General features: G+C 35.6%; 1 protein-coding gene across 1 annotated transcript in view; it reads left to right on the top strand.

The window, feature by feature from the left end:
- Positions 1 to 22288, top strand: part of LOC136024940 (ionotropic receptor 25a-like) — a 126732-nt gene that overhangs the window by 79721 nt on the left and 24723 nt on the right. Inside the window, exons 10-16 of the mRNA XM_065700533.1 lie at positions 2161 to 2257; positions 6325 to 6422; positions 7163 to 7362; positions 9587 to 9725; positions 14445 to 14695; positions 18492 to 18691; positions 20137 to 20269. Coding sequence (XP_065556605.1) covers positions 2161 to 2257; positions 6325 to 6422; positions 7163 to 7362; positions 9587 to 9725; positions 14445 to 14695; positions 18492 to 18691; positions 20137 to 20269 — 1118 coding nt within the window. The remainder of the gene's footprint in view (positions 1 to 2160; positions 2258 to 6324; positions 6423 to 7162; positions 7363 to 9586; positions 9726 to 14444; positions 14696 to 18491; positions 18692 to 20136; positions 20270 to 22288) is intronic.

Here is a 22288-nt window from a genome sequence, read left to right as displayed (position 1 = left end):
AAAATTGGAGGGCAACTAGGCCTCCCAATCCACCCCTTTTTTTCAATCAAAATCGTCCGATCAAAACTATGATAAGCCATTTATCCGAAATAATTAATATACAAATTTCGTTTAAAATATTCATGTGCGGTGAGGCAAAATCAAAACGTGCATTAATTGAAAAACGTTCAGAAATTAGCAGCAGTAAGTGTAACAATGATAGTAGCATTTGTAGCATCTTATATATATATATATATATATATATATATATATATATATATATATATATATATATATATATATATATATATATATATATATTTTCTTTTGGTCAGATGATCTTTCCCTTTAAGCATTCTCTAAAAGTCTCAACTTAATATCCACGTCAATTCTTGAGATACGCTCTATTGACAATTACATAGCGTCCTTGGATTTAATTGAAATATCCCCTTAATATTGTAAGTGGAGAAGTATGGTAGGAGTAGTGGTAGTTGTAGTAGTAGTTGTAGCATGTAACTACTACTACTACTACTACATCATGCCCTTTTGATCGTCTCCCTTATCATTTCCTGAAAGTTCCAAATTCATGGACTCAGTCATTCCTGAGTCATTTTTGACAACCCATATACTCATGACGTGTTTTAATTTAGTTCAACACTCTACTCACATTTTCTGAAAGGCTTACCTGAATGCCCTTCGTCTTTTTGGAAAGTGAAGTTCAAAATAAATACCTTTCTCAATAACATATACTACATTTTAACAATAAACAAATTCCCTTGAGGACTCTGGAAAGGTTGATATCTCGAAAGACATAGCTATTAGATCATTCAACAATGCTGAACATAACATGTCTCTTAAATTTGTTATCGGATATATTTTGATGAATGATAGGCGGGGGAGGGGAATGGTTGCCCTCCATTTACTTTTGACTCTTAAGAGGGGCACTAGAACTTCTAAGTTTCAATCAAATAAGCCCCATCCGACCGAAAGCTTATAAAACCACCCGTTAAATAAGACCTTATTTGCTCCGAGGAATAAATTACAACCCTTGCCCTGGGCTCTGTTGATAGTGTCAACCCTGAAGACATTGCTACATGCTCTTTCGATTATTGTGAACAAAATAACTATATAACACTTTCAATCGAATGTGTTTAGGGAAAAGAGGATGTAAGGCAGGGGCGGGGGGCTAGCTGTCCTCCATTACTTTTGACTCTTAAAAGATAATTAGTACTATACATTTCCACTGAAATGACCTTATTATAGAGTTCACACAACCACTCCTTCCATTAAGTTTTTGCATATACCTCTGCGGTATAAATAACAACCCCCAGACTCTGGGGGGGGGTATATACACCCCAAAGGCCTTATTATTTAATCTTTGGACCATTTTCCGAACAAATGACTATCTCAAGATTTTTATCAGTTGCATTTCGGGAAAATACGACGTATGTGTGTGTGGTGAGGGGGGGGGGGGAGCTGCTGCCCTCCGATTACTTTGACTCTTAAGAGGAACACTAGAACTTCTGATCACCAATCCAATGAGCTCCATCCGAAGTTTATACGACCACTGTTTCTATAAGAACCGTATACGCTCCCACAGCATAACTTTCAACCCTTGCCCTAAGGGTAATGGGGGGGGGGGTGTGTTTTCATCCTCAACGACATGATTTCAAGCTCTTTCAACTACACTATACTAAATCTCAAATTTTGATTGGATGTGTTTTGGGAAATGATAGGATTGGGGGGGGGGCGGTTGCCCTCTAATCACTTTCTTCTATTAAAGAGGGCACTAGCCATTTCAATTTCCAATCCAATGAGCCCCCTTTGAAGTTTCTATAACCATTCCTTCTGTACGAAGTGCCCTTGTCCAAAGAAACACAAAAAAAAAATTAATAGTAATACACTGTGCCTACATCGCTCTTTATTTAGGCAACGCTATTGTGCTATCTATGATTATCTACATGTACAGACTTGATCATTATACCTGCTCTGTTTTCACTTTTATTTTCAATATTTTCTGTAATTTCTAGATTTTGTTTTTGCTTTTTATATTCAGTTAATGGCTTAAGCAAATAGAAAGCATGTTTCTTATTTTGAGCTGGGTTTGGAACATTATCTTTTTATGACCGACCTTCCGATTGTGATTGATATTTTTACAACGTTAATATACGTATTTTTTAGGAAGCTCCATTTGTAGTGAAAGTAAAGCATCCTAATGGAACAGTTACCTTTGACGGATTTTGTATTGACCTACTGAAACAGCTACAAGAACTTTTGGGTAAGATATCGCTTATGCAAATCCTTTCTACGAATGTTTGAACTGTTCGTTGACAAAAAAAGCAACAATAAAGCGCAAAATAAAGGAAAAAAGGGAAAAAAGGCTAATAGTACCTTTCTAACTCGATAGATAGTTCTGCTACGAGAATAAAAAAGCTTCAGGAATGACTTTAGAGCCCAATTTAGGTGCTGCCACGCTATTGTCATGTTCCTTTTTCCCTCTTTCTGATAAACCACTTCTAAGGCCTGAAAGACACATTAAATAGACACGTTTTCTTGAGTCGACATAAGAGAATTAAAAAAATAATTTTGGCCAAGTCTATTTTTCTTGCACAGTGGGCTTTGGCAATGCAGTACCCAGGATTTCTATGGAATTCTAGACCAAACTTCATTACATATTATCTTACGTTTGTTATTATTTTTTAATTAGGACATAATTTTATGGAATCTTTGAAGCCTTAAAAGAGTGTGGATAGATGCGTGGAAGGAGTGCGGAAGTGGTGAGATGCTTGGAAACCCTTCTTTGGACTTTCATTTGGTTTTAATTAGGTTCTTGAAAGAAAATTTAGGCCTTGAAAAGTTCTTTTGAAGCCAGTAATCCCGAGGGGGAAGGGACGGAGTTAGAGCTTGGAAATTCTTTCCTTGACCCTAAATTTGCAGTATAGTTTAATCATGAAAACGTAATTTATACAACCTAACATAATTTTTCGTTAGCAAAAAACCACTCTTCTCTATTTTTTTTTTTTTTTTTTTTTTTTTTTTTACATGACTTGTATATCAAACCTTTATATGTCTGATCGTTTTTCAGTTTTTCGAAGAAACATTGAAAATAATGAAAATAACAATAATTAAAAATGTAGATGGACATATTATGCAGTCTCTTATTAATGTTAACATTAGACAGGTTATTAAAGTCTACACTATCCAATATTCTCTTCTTACAGCAAAACCAGTGGTTTTTCCGCCTCGCCTGGCATCCAAAGCTCAGATGTTACTTCGGGATTTGTTTAGCCGTAAACAGTACAACCCAACAACACTCCTTAAATTTACATGTTTCACAATTTTATTTAACAGCATTCATGTGCAATTCCAGCGGCACTTTTATGTTTAGAAATGTATATTTGGACATGCACCCTTTTTAGCATGGGATTTCAGCATAATTCAATATAAATGTGAATGCCACTCTTACGCGCAGATGATAAATATAGTGCAAAACAGACTTCATGAAGCTTCTATACTTTCGGACAGATATAGGTTAAAAAGTGTTATACCTGAAAACAACACTGAGATCCTAATCATGTTATTTTTAGTAACGTAAAAAAAATTATGGTGAATAATAAAAAAAATTATCTATATTTAAAAAAGTAGCTTCAAGAAATGAGTTTTGAAAAAGTTCAGTTTTTAGCTTTGAACAGTTGCAAAATAACACAAAAGGAGATGTTTAACCGTTTTTAAACGAATTTTTTTCTAAATTCTCGACCCCCTACTTCTCAACCCCTAATTCTGGGTTCTATGGTATTGTAGCATGCCTCGTTCTTGTAGGGAAGTTTACTATGTCCATGCCCTCTCGAAAATGTTTCTTATCCAGGTCCTTAGGAGGGGTTTTGTTCCTTACTTCGATTAGGGTGTTGATGGCTCTTTTCAACTCGTCTTTTAATTATAAAGGTCTTTCAGTCGGGGTTATTGGTAAGACCATGTCATCTTGAAATCTTTTTGGAGGACGAAGGGTGGACATCCTATCTGAGAAAATTGGGTTTTGGAGAAAGTGGGGAATCTAATTATTCCAAGCTTTCTGAGGATGAAATTTCATTTTGATAGGTCTCCTTGGGACTTGGATTCTGTCTCTGGGGACAACTAAGTTTTTCATGGTTAAGAATTCATTGAACTTTTCTTCATTGCTATCATTTTCAAAATGACATCTTGTCATGTTATATCATTTTAAATTTTCCTGTTCTTGACCGAAGTGAATTATTTTCCGCGTCTGGTGAATCAGTTTTCATGGGTTGTGATACCCAGTTTTCTGGAAACCTGACCCTTTTTATTCGACTAACGCAGGCCTTGTAAGTTCTTCCTGTGTCGGGGTCCAAGCTTTTGAACATTACATCATTATCATATTTTTATACTGTCCTCTAGGGCCCAGAATATCGACTAGAGAGTTTCTTGCCTTCGGCTTTTGCTTAATTTTTTAAGTAAACGCTATCCCCTACGTTGAAATTTATTTCTTTTATATTTTTCACTTCTTGATTTATCTTAGACTTTTCTAACTCTTGCCTTCTAATTTTTTAATTTTCCTCATTCTATTAATGAACTTCTGCCTGTAATCCTCCGTGTTACTGTAATACTGCCTTGATTCAATAATGTCCTCGTAAGATATTTCGAAATTGCAGCCAAATAATATATAAAAGGACTTTATATATCTCTTAGCACGGAGTAATGATTGCATTTGTTAAGTAGGGTAAAAATTGGTTCCAGTCGTTTTTATTGTCCTTCCTGTGAATACTTAAAACATTCGAAAATATTTTATGTCTGCTTTCTATTTTTCCGTTAACTTGCGGGTGATAAGGAGACGTTACTATTTCTCTATGTTGAGGAAACTCATCAATTCCTTAGTGCCTTTACTGATAAATTTGGTATTAGTATTTGGTGTTCCGAAGTTCAAAAATAATTTCGCCGAAGCCTTGCTTGTGGCGTATGTCTCTTGATTTTTAGACGCTTTCGCAAAAGTAAATCCGAAAAAATTGTCGATAACCGAGAGAAGACAAATATAACCTCTCTTTGAAACAGGTAGGCCTGTACTGGTTCCATGCATGTCAAAAGCGATAATATCAAATGGGAACCTTTCTGCAGGAGTCTTTCCGTTGGGGGGCTAGGGTAAGCTTTCGTATTCTTTCCTAGGTTGCATGACTTGCATCCGTTTATAAAGTCTTTAAGTTTTGTCAAAGCCGACAGCACGAAAACATTGTTTTAATTTGTGAAAAGTGTTGGTTATTCTTAGGTGTCTGCCCGTATCCGAATGAAAAAACTAGAAGGCAGGTTTTTCTAATTTTTGACGCAATATGGGAATTACTGAGGTCTGGTTTTTATTTGCTTCGTACGTTACTAATCTAAAAAGAATTTCTTCATCGAAGTCATAATGAAAATTATCTATTTCCTTTTTAATTGCTTTGAATTCCTGAGACAATTCCTTGTCAAGCAAGAAATAATGAATGAGGGCTACACATTTTCATCGTTTCTCTGATTTTTTTTCATATTTGCTAAGGATAAGATATAATGCTTATTCTTGCTTTCTTTAAGATGATTTCAGATTCACCTTTCTTATTCTTACGTTTGCATTTAGGATTAAACGTGTTAACAATCTCTACTTCGGCATCTGAGGGGGTAGTTCTAGGATATTTGCTTAATAATCACAAGGTGCATTTTGTTTACCTTTCAAGTATTTCATTAACAGATTTTTAATATAAAATATTTATTCACGCTAGCAAACATCTCTTCATTAATGGCAAACAAATCTTTCTTTTCTTAAATTGAAACATGCTCCAGTGTTGAATTTAATTTTCTTAGTTTTCATTCCTAACCTAATAAATTGTTGCTCAATCGATGCAAAGCAATAATTCTAATGCTGTTCGGCTCAACGGCTCTCGTCACAGTATTCTCTATCAAGAAAAGTTAAACTTGTTTTATTGATGAGGCAATTAAACAGGTCACTGAGGAAGAAATGCAAATATTATGCTTGCCTTCATTTCAAATATGACTGTATTTTTATTGATTATCAGAGATGTAGATACTTAGAATATCTTGATATTAACTGAAAGCACTGTAAATTTATTAATAAGTAGTTATCTCTAATATCTTCATTAAAATGAAAATTGTTTGCTTTCTAGTAGTCTGAGGGTAAAGAAGGGCAAATAAACAGGGGCCTAGGTTTCGAAGTGAGATTCTTTTTCGGTGCAGTGGTTTTCGTCCTTTGCCCTCTTCCTGACGATACCCATATTGGCGTTGCTTATATAGTACCATAGTCGTTAGTAATTAGCTTGTTTAGCTTGCCTACTCTATACTATGTTTTTCCAGGCTTTGAATATGAATTGTACGAGTCTCCAGACGGACTATATGGCTCTCTGTCTGACAACGGAACCTGGAATGGAATGATCAAGGAAATCAAAGACCAGGTCGGCATTAAATTTTATATCTAATACTTACTTCAGGTCTGTGCTAAGTTCAAAACCTGTCGAGTTCCTTTCGGACTTGTTTATTGGTTCTCAGTAGTGGAGATTTCTTTACTACATGATGCTTTTATTCAAAGACAAGTCTGAGAAAAAGCAAAGATGGTGGTGCACGCGGAATTGTCTTCTTTTTTTAGGGAGAGAGGACAAGAGGGTATTTTTTAAGGGCTTAGGTTGTATAAGAGTTCCGGAGATAATGTGGTTTTTAATGCTCTCAAGAAGCCTAAAAACTGTTAAGATTCTATCATTTTTAATTTTGTTTCAGGATAGAGACCTTATCAAGGCCACTGCTCTTCCTGCCAGAGTGTTCTATAATTGACTATTTTTTAGACATAGGGAATGTTTCCTTGTAATATGGACAATTGGTCAGCCGCAATACTCACATCTATGGTTGCATTGTTTTTTTTCTTTGTATTGAAAGAATGTAAATAAAATTGAAATTTTTTTTTTTGCGGTTTGTTTTGATGGTTGGAAGGTTTATTCATGCCGCAGTGACTTTATGACAAGCCCAAAAAATGGCAAAAGTCACAGTAGTAATTTTAACACCTAAAAATTTTGGTGAAATGAGTGAAAATCACCAAATTCTTTATCTTTTTTTTATCTCTGGAAAATGAATTCAGTTGCTATGCTTCTAGAAAGCCAACTTTCTTGACAGACGACATGCTAATTCATTGTTCTGACTTTAGAAAGCTGACATCGCGCTCGGCGCACTTTCAGTAACCGGAGAAAGAGAAACCGTAGTTGATTTTACAATCCCCTACTATGATCTTGTGGGAATTACAATTCTAATGAAGAAACCAGTTATTCCGACTTCTTTGTTTAAGTTTCTGACAGTTTTGGAAAATGATGTTTGGGCCTGTATCTTAGCAGCATACTTTGTGACCGCGTAAGTAACTACGATATCCATCACTATTTTCTTCTAATATTTGCACGTTTTAATCGTTAAAGCACTTGGCACCATCCTAGTATTTCGGGTAGTTCTACGTTTACGTCACTTGACATTGATATAAAAATTTTAAAATTTATTCTTTTTTATATTTTCTAGTATTTCTATAATCTGAAATCCATTTTTCATTGGTTCTCTAAATTTCAGCTTAGTACTCCTTTTATTTATGATTATCTATGACCGTAAGTATTTTATTTACCTTTCCCGCATCAAAATATCTGAACTAATTTTTAGACCGTTTTGTGAAACTTTATATATTAAAGCCAATATATCCGATTGAACGCCTTCCTTATCATGACGTTGTGATAAAAAAAAAATAAACGCTTGAAAATGCCTAATGTATTCATTATAGCAAAGTCAAACTCTAACGTTGGGAGTAATCTGGGGTTGAGGGTGACATTTCCACCCCCCCTCATATATGTGAGTAAAGTCGTTTTATTTAAGTCAGCTAATTACTTTCTTTTACAAAGATTTGCTTCTTTTTTTATTCTTTTATTTGATCAATAGAAAAGGTAGCTCTTTTAGACACTTATTGCTTGGGAAAAACGACGCGAATCTAAAATTAATTTATAATAGAGGCTTAATTGTCTAAATGCATTAAAAAGCAAAAATGAAAAATATTAGTATTCTCAGTTACCAGAGGAAAACCCTTTTATGCCTTTAGTTAGCATCCACATGGGCCACTTGTCAGCGTAAGTGAGGAAACCAGAGAAGACATGGTATGCATCAGTTACCCTTCGAATGCCATCAAATAGGATTGTAAGGCTGAATAAACCAAAATACTAACCAAACACTTTATTCTCTTCCAAGAAACTCTATTCAATATATTCTCTTTTATTAATTTTCGGTTAATTGAACCCAAGTCACCCTTCCTCTAATGACTGTAATAATATAGTAATATTTAACACTAGGTTAAACACTGAGTTTATTTTTTTTGTTCAATTTGGCATTATAGGCCAGCTGTTGATAGAAACATAAACGAAAAAAAAAATACAAACCAGAAAAATATTATGACCGACGTGCACGTGACATAACATGTGTGTTTGTGACCAATATGATCAATAGCCGTCTTGGTCAAAATGGAAGAAAAACTAAACAAAACCATATACATAACTCACGATCGAACGCTTTTCGATTAAAACCAATAAGAAACAGAAATTAAGAGAAGTTTAATGGTGTTACTTTAAACAAAATTAGCCATTTCTTAACTTTTGATCAAACCACTGAACTTTTCTTTCTTTAAACATACTGGAGTTTCATGGCATGATTTTTATCAGAACATGACTCCCTTTTTAAAGATACATTCTTGGGAAAAGGGGTGTATTCTCCTATTTTTGAAAATTCATATGCATTCTTAAGCTATCAACTTTTGATGGGTATTTTAAAATTGAACGCTTTTCATATGTCTGGAAAATGTTCGATAATTTTTTATTAGAAATATACTCTGTAAACTTGATATAACTTTGTGGCAACCTCTATGAAGTGTAAAATAAAAAAAACGAAGTTATGTAAATTCGGCTGTCAGCTCTTTTTTCCCAATTAGTAATTTAGTAATCCTTCCCCTTGATTCGGTCTGAAAGTGTAAAGTCTCGTTTTATCAGAGTTAGTAATGTGTCATCTGAATTAACGAAGATTAAGGTTATTTTTCTCACCTTTATTGTTTTAAATCAGTTATCACTGCCTTTTCCTTGGCGTTCCTGTTGCCAATTCTCCTTGTCGGTCTCCTGTCTTCATTGTTTCCATGCCAAAGATGTAAACCAGATACCGATACCGGTCCTTTACCGTTCCCATCGTGAGTTTACGTTGCCAGTCTCCCGTCTTTCTTGTTCCCACAGCATAGATTTAATCCACGTACCAATATCTTTACTCCGTCGTTCCCCAAGGCTGTATTCAGGGAGTTAAGGGGTTTGATCCCCCTCCCCTCCCAAAATGTCTGTCGGACTCATAAAATCGTAAGAAAATGAATATAAAAAGTTTTTTTTATCCGTTTTGAGTTTTTGTTATGTACCCCCCCCCTCCAAAAAAAATTCCTTGTATAAAACACTCCCCGAATTAAAGTCCTGGATGCGGCCCTGTCGTTTCCGTTGCCAATTTGTCCTCCCTTTGTCCATTTACTAGACAACCATTTTTTACAAGAATGCAAGTGACTTTCTTTATTTTGCAGTTTAATTCTTTGGCTTTTTGATCGCTTCAGCCCGTATTCTTTCACAAACGATCCAGAAAGGTATATTGATGACGACGAAAAAAGAGAATTCAATTTGAAAGAATCATTGTGGTTTTGTATGACGTCCCTCACGCCTCAAGTATGTATACCAGTTTGAGTATTGACACAACTATATATTGTGACATAGCAAAGTTCTGCTTCATTTCTGTGTGTTGAATTTGCTGTTCTTCTTACGATTTTATAAAAGTGTTTTTTTTTCTTTCTGGTGTATTGAATTACCTGTATTCTTAAATGAAATCAACAGTTAAATATTAGAAATGCAAGCCTTGTATAATTATTCGTATTTTGAAACTGACAAGAAAAAAGTCTAGCTATTGCATTCATGAGTTGTGGCGTTTGAAGTGATGTTTTTGAGCTTTTTCGGTAGAGTTTTGGTTTTAACACAACTGCATTGAAAATGTCTTGAGCAAAGTATCTGCCATCTGCTATTAATATTTTCCTTACCATTTCTTAGGAAAGGTGTGTTTGTAAGAAGTAGGAAGGTAGATCATTTGATGCAGAGCAAGTGATTGAACCAATGGAGGGTTTAAGGAGACGGTAGCCCTAATTTTTTTTCAATTTTTTTTCGTCTTTAAGATCGACTTGATCTTCATATAGTTTCGGTTTATTTAAGATTTTATTTTTTCCTTCATAGTAATTTATGTTTTTTTTTTTTAAATTTATTCTCTATAGGATCTTCGAAACATATTTTTTTTTTGTAAAACCTGTCCTAGTATAGCAGTTTTCACTGTTCTTTTACAAATGAATCAAAGGCTTTGAAGATAAAGTGGGGGGTGGCGATATTTTTAATAATGTTGCTTTTGTTCAAAATATGCGTCGACTAGAATTTCATTGTTTCTTTACGCACTAGCCCGAGTCAAAAGAGAAAGAAATACATCAACCCTCTCTCTTACCTCTTTATTGTTTGTTTAAACAGTATTTAATATGCTAAAGAAACATTCAATAGCTAAGTTGATAAGGGTAAGTTGAGCAAATAACACAGAAAGTTTTTGACCTGATAAACGCTAGTTAATTTCCCCAAATCCACCCCCAACTCGTCACAAGTCAGTAAAACCAGCTAATTAGTGGCACTTCTCTAGTAATACCAAGTCAGTTTGAAAAGGTTGAATTGTTTTCATTTTTATATATTTTGGAGTATCCAGAGAGTTTCTACCAAACGAGGAAAAAAAGAAAGAAATACAAAAAAGAACAAACCGGCAATGGCGTTGTTAACGAATAAAGTGGATTTCTAGCCTCTGATAATTCTATTTTATTGAACATAACAAACTCGATGGATTATTAGCTATATAAGTGTCCTCGATAAAAATGTTAGCGAAAGCAATAATTTTATAAGTTCAAGGTGCAAGACGTGCATCTTAGCTACTGACTAGTAAAAAGGTTACTGTCATAATAAACGAAAGCATAAAAAGTGTTTTGAAAAAAACTATTTTGTAAGAAAAAAAGCATTTTAAACTGATTCGGAAATGGTAACTATTATGACGATGAATCTTATTATTAAAAGTTAATTTGGCTCACAAAAAAGTAATAGTAAAAGTTTAGTTTTTAGAATTCTAGAGACATTAGAAATTATCAAAAGCTAGTTTATTTAACCTAGTTTTGCAGATATACCTTGCGTAATCTGCAAAGCAACGATCGTTGTTTTGTTTTAAGCTTCACAGTAGCTCTTTACTTTGTTAAAAAACTTTTTTGTAGAATAAGCTAATGTTAAGAAGACTAAGCTAATTAGACTAGGCATGAATGAAGATTAAGAGGTAGGGTGATTAAACAGGAAAATCGACCAAATGCATATTTTACTTATATGTTTAGAATTATTAGTGAAGATGGATTTAAATTGGAATAAACAGTGAACAGAGCGCTTTTTTTTTGGTTGAAAAAAAGTTTTAGAGAATGAAAAGATAAAATGTAAACTAAGATAAAAATATTGGAGGTAAAAGAAATAATAGCTGTCAAGTTCATTCTGAAGCGTAAACGCTTGCAAAGACTGAGATAGTCTTAATAGGAGTAGTAGTAGCAGCAGCAATAGCAGTGGCAGTAGTAGTGGTAATAATAGTAGTAATAGTAGTAGCAATAGCAGTTGTAGAGAGTAGAGCAGAGTAGTAGCATGAGTGGCAGTAATAGCCACAGTAGAAGTAGTAGTAATAATAGCAGGCACTAAGTGCCTATTGGTTCGTTCAACATCCCCCTCAACATGCCCTGTAAGTTTCAACTTAATACCTTAAGTCGTTCTTAAGAATTCGCTGATTCACAATTTTGAGCACTTGAATGAACACAGTTTGTTTTGATTTAGTTCAACTTTTCCCTCAATATTCCCTTAGATTTTAACCTTAATACCCTTAGCCTTAGTAATAGTTGTAGTAGTCGTTTTAGTAGTACTAGAAGTAGCAAAAGTAGTAACATTAGTAGCAGCAGCAGTAATAGGATGCAAACACATTACCCTTTGGTCAGTTTAAAATCCAACTTATCTTGCCCTGGAAGTTTCAACTCAATACCCTAAGCCGTTCCCTAAATATTGCTGATACGCTCTTTTGACAACCTTCATGCACATAGTATATTTTGATTTACTTCGAAACCCTTCAACGTTTCCTACAATTTGCAACCTTAATAGCCTTAGCCCCAGTAGTAATACCAGAAGCAGAGATAGTACTAGTAGCAGCCTGTACGTATGGCCTTTTGGTCAATTGAACATTTCCTTCATCATTATTTTAAAGTTCCAACTTAATACATGAAGCGATTCTTGAGATACGAACTTTTGACGGTCAGCATACACATGGTTGTGCTTTATTTAGTTCAACTTCGCCCTCAACATTCCCTGAAAGCTCCACCTTAATACCCTTAATATTTTGGACTACAATATCAAACATGTCCCCCTTTCCCAATAACTAATACTATATCTAAACAATGGGTGAATTCTATGGCTTACAGCCCTTGCCCAAAGGGTTGGTGGGGTGGCGTTGCTTATCATCCCTGGAGGCATATTTATTGAACCTTTCAACCATGCTGAACAAAAGGGCTATCTCACGATTTCTATTGGATGTTTTTGGGGCAATAAGGGGCCTGAAGAGGAAGGTCTGCTTGCCATGCATTTACTTTTGACTCTTAAAATTGGCACTATAATTTCTAAATTCTAGTTGAATAACCCATTCGAACCTTCTCCTACAGCTCCTTCCATGAAATGTGGTTTGGTAAAACAAAATAATACATAGAGTTCAATTCTGTTTTTACTCAGGCAGCGCTGTTGCATTGTCTGTGGTAATAAAATAAAGTTTAATATTGCTAGGCTACGTTTTCCCCAATGAAGGATGATATCCACCGCATTTACAAAATATTTTCCACCATCTAAAAACTCCAGTATGTTTGGTACCCCTGTTACTACTAATGAACTTTAAAGTATAATAATGAAGTTAAAAACTATAAATTCTTTATGTCTAGATGGACTATCTACAAACATTTTTAAAATGCTGTGAGTGTAATTTTTGTATCATTTTTTCTTTCATGTATCCATAATAATTTGGATCTTTCCATAAATTTGGAATCTTTGCATATGTTCTTGTTTACTCTTGTCTGGAACTTGCTCATAATTCGGACCATCTCTGTAGAATATGGAATCCTTTCTCCATTTTTAAAATCTTGAATCATTTCCTCATTGATTCGTATATTAATAATTGTTCTATAAGTATCTCAACACATTTGCAGCTAACTTATAACCCCTACAGATAATCCAGAACATGCCAGTTTACCAAATTAAAATTTAACCCTCTGTTTTCTTTGCTAATCCTCAGCTCGGTCTACTTCGGAAAAAGTTAAAAAAAATTGATCTTTCTTTGTTTACGTTTCAAATTACTTTTGGAGAGTTTGCAGAAACAATTTCTTAACTTTATGACCAGATTTATGAATTTTATTTGCCCTGCATAAGTGGCCTGATATCAAGGAAACGCTTCCAAAAACTACTATTTGAGCGGCCCGAGAACACTGAAAGGGGGTTGCAAAGACAAAGACAACTATCAACGTGCTAGACCTCTGGCATCCACGCAAACCAACATAGCATGACCGATATCTGGGAGTTGTTGCACTACTATCACCAGTTATGTCTTAGTGTTATGTTATAGGAGGTAGTTTTTGTTAAATAAAGTGCTTCCCAGATAATTCTCCTGTGGAAATTTCCCCCAAAAGATTCACATCTTGGGGCGATTCTCCCGCAGAAAGTTCCCCTTGAAAATCCCCCCTCCCCAAGGAAAACTCCCTTTCCACGAAATCCCCCCGAATATTCCACCCTGTGGAGAATTATCCCCGGATAATTCTTCCAATATTTCCCCTGGGTGATTCCGGGTTGGGGGGTGGGAGGAAACGCCAGTTCCCGTACTAAGTTGCGTAAAAAGATGATTAATCACAACAATGGGCCTAGTCATACAACACGAATCTGAGGAAGATACTTACTAGCAATATCATTGCAATCTGCCCAAGCGTCCTACAGTTCTTATCGCGCTCCTACTCTTTTTCGTTCCCCCGGCCTGAAAAAGACCGGCTACATGTATAGCTTTGCGGCTGGTAACTTCCAAGAAAAACATGAAAACTAAGAAGAAAAAAAACGCCAATAGTAGTGCATTGACCTAAAGTATGGAAAAGACTGCTTGTGATAACAAAACAAAATACTGATTTACTGTACATACATCTGTCTCTAATAAATCTCTTATTTTGTTTCTTTATTTGTTGATTGAATCATATAGTTGACCTAACTTGACTTTCCGTTACTTTTTTCTTAATTCTGCTTCAAATGATAACATTATATCTTCGTTTATAGGGTGGTGGCGAAGCTCCAAAGCACCTTAGTGGACGCCTTGTTGCAGCCACCTGGTGGTTATTTGCCTTTATTGTAGTGGCTTCTTATACTGCCAATTTAGCTGCTTTCTTGACAGTTTCTCGGTTAGATACTCCAATTAAATCATTCGATGAGCTAACAGAACAGTACAAAGTGAAATATGCTCCTCTTAAAGGATCCTCTACGATGACATACTTTCGAAGAATGGCTGGTATTGAAAGAAAATTTTATGAGTAAGTTTTATTTCTTAACAAAGAGCTGTGACTATTATTCTGGCATACCTCAAATAAATTTTAGTAAGATGTGTCGTGTACAGTTATTGGTCGTGCCCAAAAGATCTGTGGAATCTCTGAATGTTATTTTTTCATATTTATTCATCTGTTCAACAGCATATTCGCCATCATTATCCATGTAGCCTAGCACCCACAACTAAGATACGCCTTTGTCAATTTTCTTAATAAATTCGCTTTTGAAAAACACATTTTGTTCCCTAGACCTGATAATGATATACCCCATTATTTTGAGAAACGAAGGTAAAAACTCCTAAAACTCTTTCCCTAACCCTACCAGGGTCGAGGAAAATAAACTATAAGAGTCGTAGAAAATAACTCACTTTATTTTTACCAATATCAAATCCAATGTCAACTACTTGAATTCCAAACGGGAACTAAACTAATCGATTTATACACAGAAAGCAGGTCAGCTCAACCCTTTTGCCATCATGTGACGCAACGAGCCAGTAAAATAAATGAGGGGAATTTGTTTTGGCCATAAATTATATTTAAATGCCAAGATTTAACTATCCTGTGAAAAGACAAAAATACAAGTTCAATACAAACCAATTTTCGCCAGTAAAATAAATGGGGTGAATTTTCTTTGCCCATAAATTATATTTCAATGACAAGATTTACCTATTCTGTGAAAAGATAAAAATTAAAGTTCAATACAAACCAATTTTTTTCCTCTTGCAAAATTACTAAATTGAAAACAGCCTCTACGAGAGTTTAACTTGTAAATAAAACTACATTGTACGTAAACCTATGCATAATAGAAAAGGGACATTTATCTGATAATAAAGATGCAGGGGTTGCAACAGATACCAGAAGGGTTTAAAATAACTGAAATGCTACTTTGAATTTTAAATTGAAATTTTCGGCTTTAAATTTAGAAGTCATATCAGTTCTTTGAATTAAGTTTTATATTTGGGTCAACCAATAAAGCAAAAAATGGCTTAAAAGAAGACACCTTGCTAATGTCCACTCTAATACGACTTTGAAAAAATATTAACTTTTGATTTCGTCTCTGAAAAAATGGGCCTAAGCACATTTTAGCATGAATGTAGTGTGATTGTTATATTGTGTTCAAATTATTATATTCTAAAGATCATTCAGTATCTGCTTGTCAATATAATTTCATCAGTTTTTGATTAGTCCTTATTAAGAGTTTCTTAGGGGATACTAATGTCTAAAAGTAAATGATGTGCTTTGGATATAGAGGTCGAAACTATGTAAAACTGCCCTTAGTCAGATTTCAGTTGCAGCATTCTTAGGAAAAGTACAGTATAGCTTCACTTACTGTTCAATTCTTTGTCATAAACCTTCCAGCTGATTTGCAAAATCGGTCTGCAGTAACAGTAGCTACCATATCAAATATACATAGAGGAGATAGGCGGTGTTCAGACACTTGAGGCAGTCATAAACTGAGTCCAAAATTGAAGTTCAACAATGCCCGGATAGGCAATGATTAGTTGGAAATTTACAATGCTGAAATAAAGACAGGATCTAAGAACCACTTGCCGATTTTACACTCAATAATATGAAAAAAACTTCGTTTTCTTAAAGAGTTAAAGAGGCTGCGTCCCAAAGTCGAACCTTAAAACGTACAGGAATTAGAAGAGGCAGTTGGGGGGGGCTGCCGCCCCCCAAACCCCCAGCTTTTAAAGACTCTTTTGTTACAGGTTTTTTGTTTTTTTGCTAACCCCCCGCTCTTGGCTTCGGAAAGGCCCTCTTTTAATTAACAAAACATTGAAATGAATGAATAATGGAATAACTTCGAAAAATGTTAAACACAAGAGGACAGGAGAACCATTGCGCCGAAACTAGTAAATAGTAACAATGAAGTCCCCCCACAAAAAAAAACTGTACAAAAGAGTCTTTAAAAGCTGGGGGTTTGGGGGGCGGCAGCCCCCCCAACTGCCTCTTCTAATTCCTGTACGTTTTAAGGTTCGACTTTGGGACGCAGCCTCTTTAACTCTTTAAGAAAACGAAGTTTTTTTCATATTATTTCTGTACGTTTTTCTACAATCCATGGTGGATGTAATTTAATAATTCCTGTACTCCTCGTACAGGAATTAGGAGAGGAACTTGGGTGGCTGCCGCCCCCCCCGCTTTTAAATCATTGTATAAAATAGAAAAAAATTAGGACTATAAGAAGACTATTAGGAGAGGCAAACCCCCCGCTTTTAAAGACTCTTTTGTACAGGTTTAATTTTTTTTCATATTAATTCTGTACGTTTTTCTACAATCCATGGTGGATGTAATTTAATAATTCCTGTACTCCTCGTACAGGAATTAGGAGAGGAACCCCCCCCTCCCCGCTTTTAAATCATTGTATAAAATAGAAAAAAAATAGATAGAATGACCGAAATGTTTCTTTTGCTCATAAGAAGCTAATATTCTGTTATCTCTCAAATGATAAGCTGTCCAGGTGTTATCAAAAATTTTTTGATGTTGTGAAAAAAAACCGCCCGTAAGGGACTTGAACCCTTGACCCGAGGATTAAAAGTCTCACGCTCTACCAACTGAGCTAATAACTTGCATGTGTGTAAATATAACTTCTCAATAGCTTTTAAAAATTTCAAATTAACATGGGCTCTTATGGAGAGAAATCCGTTAATTAAATAGCTAATGGGTGGTTTCTGGAAAACAGGGAAGGAGTTATCGGATCAAGCTGAAATTTCGCGGATAAGCTCCTGGGCCGTAGGGGACCTTAACTTGTGAATTTCAGCCCGATCGGACAACGTTAAAAGGGGTGGGGGGGGGGGGGGTTGGAGGTTCGAAACTTTCGGGGGGTTAAGATTTTCCTACGAAACTTTCATGGGCACTTACTCGGAGAATTCCGCATCGAATGAGTCTTCGTACACCCAGATCCGATTTCGGATGTGACCTGTAGGCGTCTAGGAAAAAAAAGTAAATGAATTTTAAGTGGCTATGCGTGGTTTCTGGAAAACAGGGAAGGAGTTATCGGATCAAGCTGAAATTTCGCAGATAAGCTCCTGGGCCCTAGGGGACCTTAACTTGTGAATTTCAGCCCGATCGGACAACGTTAAAGGGGGGCTTGGGTTGACAGGTCGAAACTTTCGGCCAGATTTTCCCCATGAAGAAAAAGTTGGAGGGGGATGAAATTTTGCAGGTTTCTTAGTTGGAGCTCGGGCTACGAAATGCATCCCTCCCCATCCGTCTGCGACCACTGGAACCGAAGATCGCTTAACATTGTCGTGTGTCGCCTCTTTATAGAGGCACGAGTGTGTCTCCTTGATTTAAGGCCGGAGACCCCATTTAAACACCGCTATGTATATGCCGTTCAAAATGAAATCCCCGTGTATCGTAACTGTAATTCAAGAGTTGGAATAAGTTTATTCGAGTGAATTAGTAAGGTGTGTGCTTACTTTGTTTGTGTTGTCTCACAATTAATCTGAATTTTTGAATTTTTTCTAAAAAGGAATAAATCATATGATCTACCTGAGACAATAGTGACTAAAGAGTGTATGAAGGACAATCCATATTATTTTGCGATTTGTAGTGCTCATTATGCACTGCAACAAAACCTAAATCACAAAAAGTCCCTACTATAATTTCCCATCAGCCTCCAATTCCAAATCTCAGGTATCAAGCAGTAATATGAGACACCCCTTCTTGTAGTTTTTTTGTAGGACCACTGAAATCTAAGCTACTTTCTGATTGGTCATTTCTATTAAGCGATTTTAACTGAGTCAGTTGAAATGTACTTGAATGCAAAACTTTTTTTTAGGATATGGAAAGAATTGAGTCTAGACGATAATATCCCAGAATTTGAAAGGTCTAAGCTAGCTGTTTGGGACTATCCCGTGAGTGACAAATACACTAAAATGCTGCAGATCATGGAGGACACTCAACTACCAGCATCAATTAGCGAAGCTCTAGATCGAGTTCGAAATACTACCTCTGATGGGGGAGGATTTGCTTTTTTAGGTGAGTTAAAACTTTTGCAAGGAAGGGAGACTCTAATAATAAGTGATTATAAACACTATCCAATAGGATATAGTATTATCATTACTGTCAAACTACCGTCTTATAGCTAAATCAGAGTATTTTCCTTTAATAATTGAAGACCCAGCATCGTGAAGGGCATACAATCCACTGGCACAACATTGAGGAATACTTCAAATCTTCGAGTGTTTTGAGGAGGTGGCCAAGTAGCAGTTTTGAGTTGTTATAATGTAGAAACTATGTGGGCCAAAGCTTCAATTTTAGGTGACTGGAAGATGTGATCAGTTTGAGCAGTACTATAGTAGAATCCTAAGACCAGAGAAAACTTATTAGAGTGGAAACTGGTGCTGATGTCAAATATAAAAAAAGGCACCATCTAACTTCTTCACTTAGGTTCCTTCGCAGATTCATCGAAAATTTTCTGCAGCTTGAAAGTGTATGTTGCGTGATTTTAAGTTTTTTTTATTTTAACCCAATTCTTCAGTTTGGGACGGGGGTCAGTGGCGTGACTCTGTAAGCTTAGCCAGAGTCGACCCAGCTCTAAATGTGTACCTGGAGAAATCTAGGGAAGGTAAACAGGAAGGGTGTGCGAAAGCACAGGATGGTTGGCCCCCAACCCCCCATTGCACTTCCTGGCTGAAGGGCCAAGAAACGGAGATCAGCACCGCCGGTATGGACTGTAAAGTCTAATGCCGTATCCTTTACCTTTTTTTTTTACCTTTATGCCAAAGTATTTTTAGCAATTTTAACTACTTATTCTACGGCCTTTCTGATTCAGGGGTCATTCTTAAAGAATTGAGACAAAACTTAAGATTTAGTATAAAGAGCGAGGTATTAACGAGGGGACCAACCCCTCATATACATAATAAAAATATAAGAATATAAAAGTTCGTTACGTAAGTTAATTCTTAAGTTACGTATATTTTTTACTAATAAAAACGTTCGTTAAAAATTAAAAGTTCTAGTTGCCTTTTTAAGTAACCGAAAAATCGGATCAAACGAACAGAAATTACTACGTATATGAAATGGGTTTTCCCCTCCGCAATCCCTCGCTCTTTACGCTAAAGTTTGACTCTGCCACAATTCGAATTTTTAGAACAATTAAAAACTTTAGCGTAAAGAGAAAGGGATTGCGGAGGGGAAAACTCATTTCATATACGGAGTAATTTCTGTTCGTTTTAAGTTTTTATGTCGCTCCTTACTTTCAGTTAAAAAAAACTAGTTTTTTTTATTTAATCACGTTTAAGAATCGGGTGAATTTGCTGCTTCAGTGATGTCATGTTTAAAAAAAGGGAACAGGATGTAGATTGGATTAATTTTAAAAAAGAATATGAAGTAATTAGGTTAAGGTTGAATTTTTGTTTGTTTTTAGTAATATATTTTCAAGTATTGGATCCATTTTTGAAGCTTAGTTTTTGCTATTTTAGGTGATGGAGCTATTATTCGTTATCTAGTTTTGACGAACTGTGACTTGATGATGGTTGGTGAAGAATTCAGTAGGAGATCATATGCTCTTGCCGTCCAGGACGGCTCACTTTTGAAGGACCAACTAAATGAGGCGTAAGAACAAATAAAAAATACTTAATGTGATTCAGCTTTACAAATTAGAGAATTAATTCGATGGAATGACCTATATTACAAATTACTTCAATACGATAAAATTGTCCAATAACTTAAAAGAAATATGAAACTACAGTTTGACTACTGAGGGAACCTCTATTGGAGGCTTTAAAAAAGATATTTTATAAAGCAGTTTGTGCTGCAATCCTTAGAATATGTAAATTGGCTCATAAAATAGTACCGAAATGCTGCAAAATACTAAAATAATTTTGAAATCATCACCAACGGTTAAGATCAGTTTATTTACTTGTACAAACTTCAACTCTTAGTTACTCAAATTTAATTCGTTAGTTTTGAAAAATCTTTAGGGAGAGATACTGGTGATGGCACCAAAATCTGCAGCCACCAAAGTGTCTCTAATAGGACTAAAGAGGAAAACTGAAACTTAAAACGAGCAAAAATATGACTCTGAATCATGGGCGCTCCGAAAAGCGGATGAAGATTTACTAGATGTTTTCCAGAGAAATTGCCTACAGGTTGTTCTAAGTACCAGGCTGACTGATCGTATTTCAAACAGTAGTCCTTACGAAAAGTGTGGTTCAGTCCCGCTTTCTTGGGCTATAATGAAAGAGAGGTTGAGATGGTTAGGCACGTTTTGCCGATGAATGATGACCGATTACCAAAGATTGTCCATTTTGGCCAACCGTCTAGGGTAAACGGAAACAAGGTCGTCCTCGTCTGGGTTGGGAGGATGTCATAAAGAAAGATTTAAAGGAATTGGGAACTTCTTGGGAGGGTGCAAAGAGGGAGGCTCTGAATAGTTTGCGATGGAGGAGGAGTATGCGTGTCTTTTTTGGTCTCAGGCGGCCTGGTGCTGCGGTGAGTCGAGTAGTAGTAGAAGCAAGAGTATTATAGATCGACTGATGATACCCATCTTTATTTATGGGACAAATCAAAGCTACTGCTCTACTTAAGACACAAAACCTGCGTATAAGACTCATTGGATTCGCAAACCGTAGCTAACCCATTGGATTCCCAACCGTTGTTTCAGTAGCTAACAATAAGAATTTTTAAACTGCATAAAGATGCTTTTCCGTTGCTCAAAACCATTGACAAATATACCATCGTAAACTACTGAAATTCAGTTCTTTCTGTCTATAGTATAAAAAATTTCAATTTGCGCAAACTTCTGAAGGTAGTGCAGAGTCTTAGCAGTACCAAGACAGCTTCACTTCGGACTTTTCTACAATATAATCAAGGATGTGAAGAACAAAATAACAAGAAAGCTAGTCGTTAAATTTGAGTTATTTTTGCAGAAATCAAACCAAATTAAGCAGCTACGAACCATAAAACGAAAAATCTTAGAATTTTCCCATTGTTAAAAAATATCTGAAAAGCCTTTTATATTTACGATGTACGAAAGCCTTTCACTTTCTGTAATTTCAGTAAAACGCTTGGTTTGCAACGGCCTAACCCTACATATGATGGTAAAAACGACCAGTCGGTTTATTTGCATTAGTTCTATAAATGTACAAGTATGTTGCATAGGCTGAGGAGTGACACTTTTTGTTCGTCCCAAATTTCCATTGGGTAAAAAAAAATTAAACAAATTAATGTAAAGATAGTAGTATTCCTATAGTGATTTTAAATGGACCCAAAAGGGGTGTACAAGTGAAGCTACTAGTCCCTCAAGACGTAATTACGCGCATCTGGGTCTTACCCAATATTATAGTGGATCTGTAACGGTATAGTACACCTGTATGTTACGTAATAGAGAATGTTTTTTTCAAGATGCAGGTGCGTACTACATAACAGGGAGTGTTTTTTCTTTGGTTGTTTAAAAAACTTATGTGGGCCAGGGCTTCTTCACTTCAGGATTTCTTTGGACGTTACATGATAGGGAATGTTTTCTTTGAGTATTACATAATAGGACTTGTTAGAGTTCAGAGCAATAATAAATCAAAATGCAAACGTATTCATTACATCACAGGGAGTGTTTTCTTCAAGGCATTCTTTAAG

Source organism: Artemia franciscana, chromosome 3 (genome assembly GCF_032884065.1).
Source record: "Artemia franciscana chromosome 3, ASM3288406v1, whole genome shotgun sequence".
NCBI lineage: Eukaryota > Metazoa > Arthropoda > Branchiopoda > Anostraca > Artemiidae > Artemia > Artemia franciscana.
This window is presented reverse-complemented; position numbering and strand designations above follow the sequence as displayed.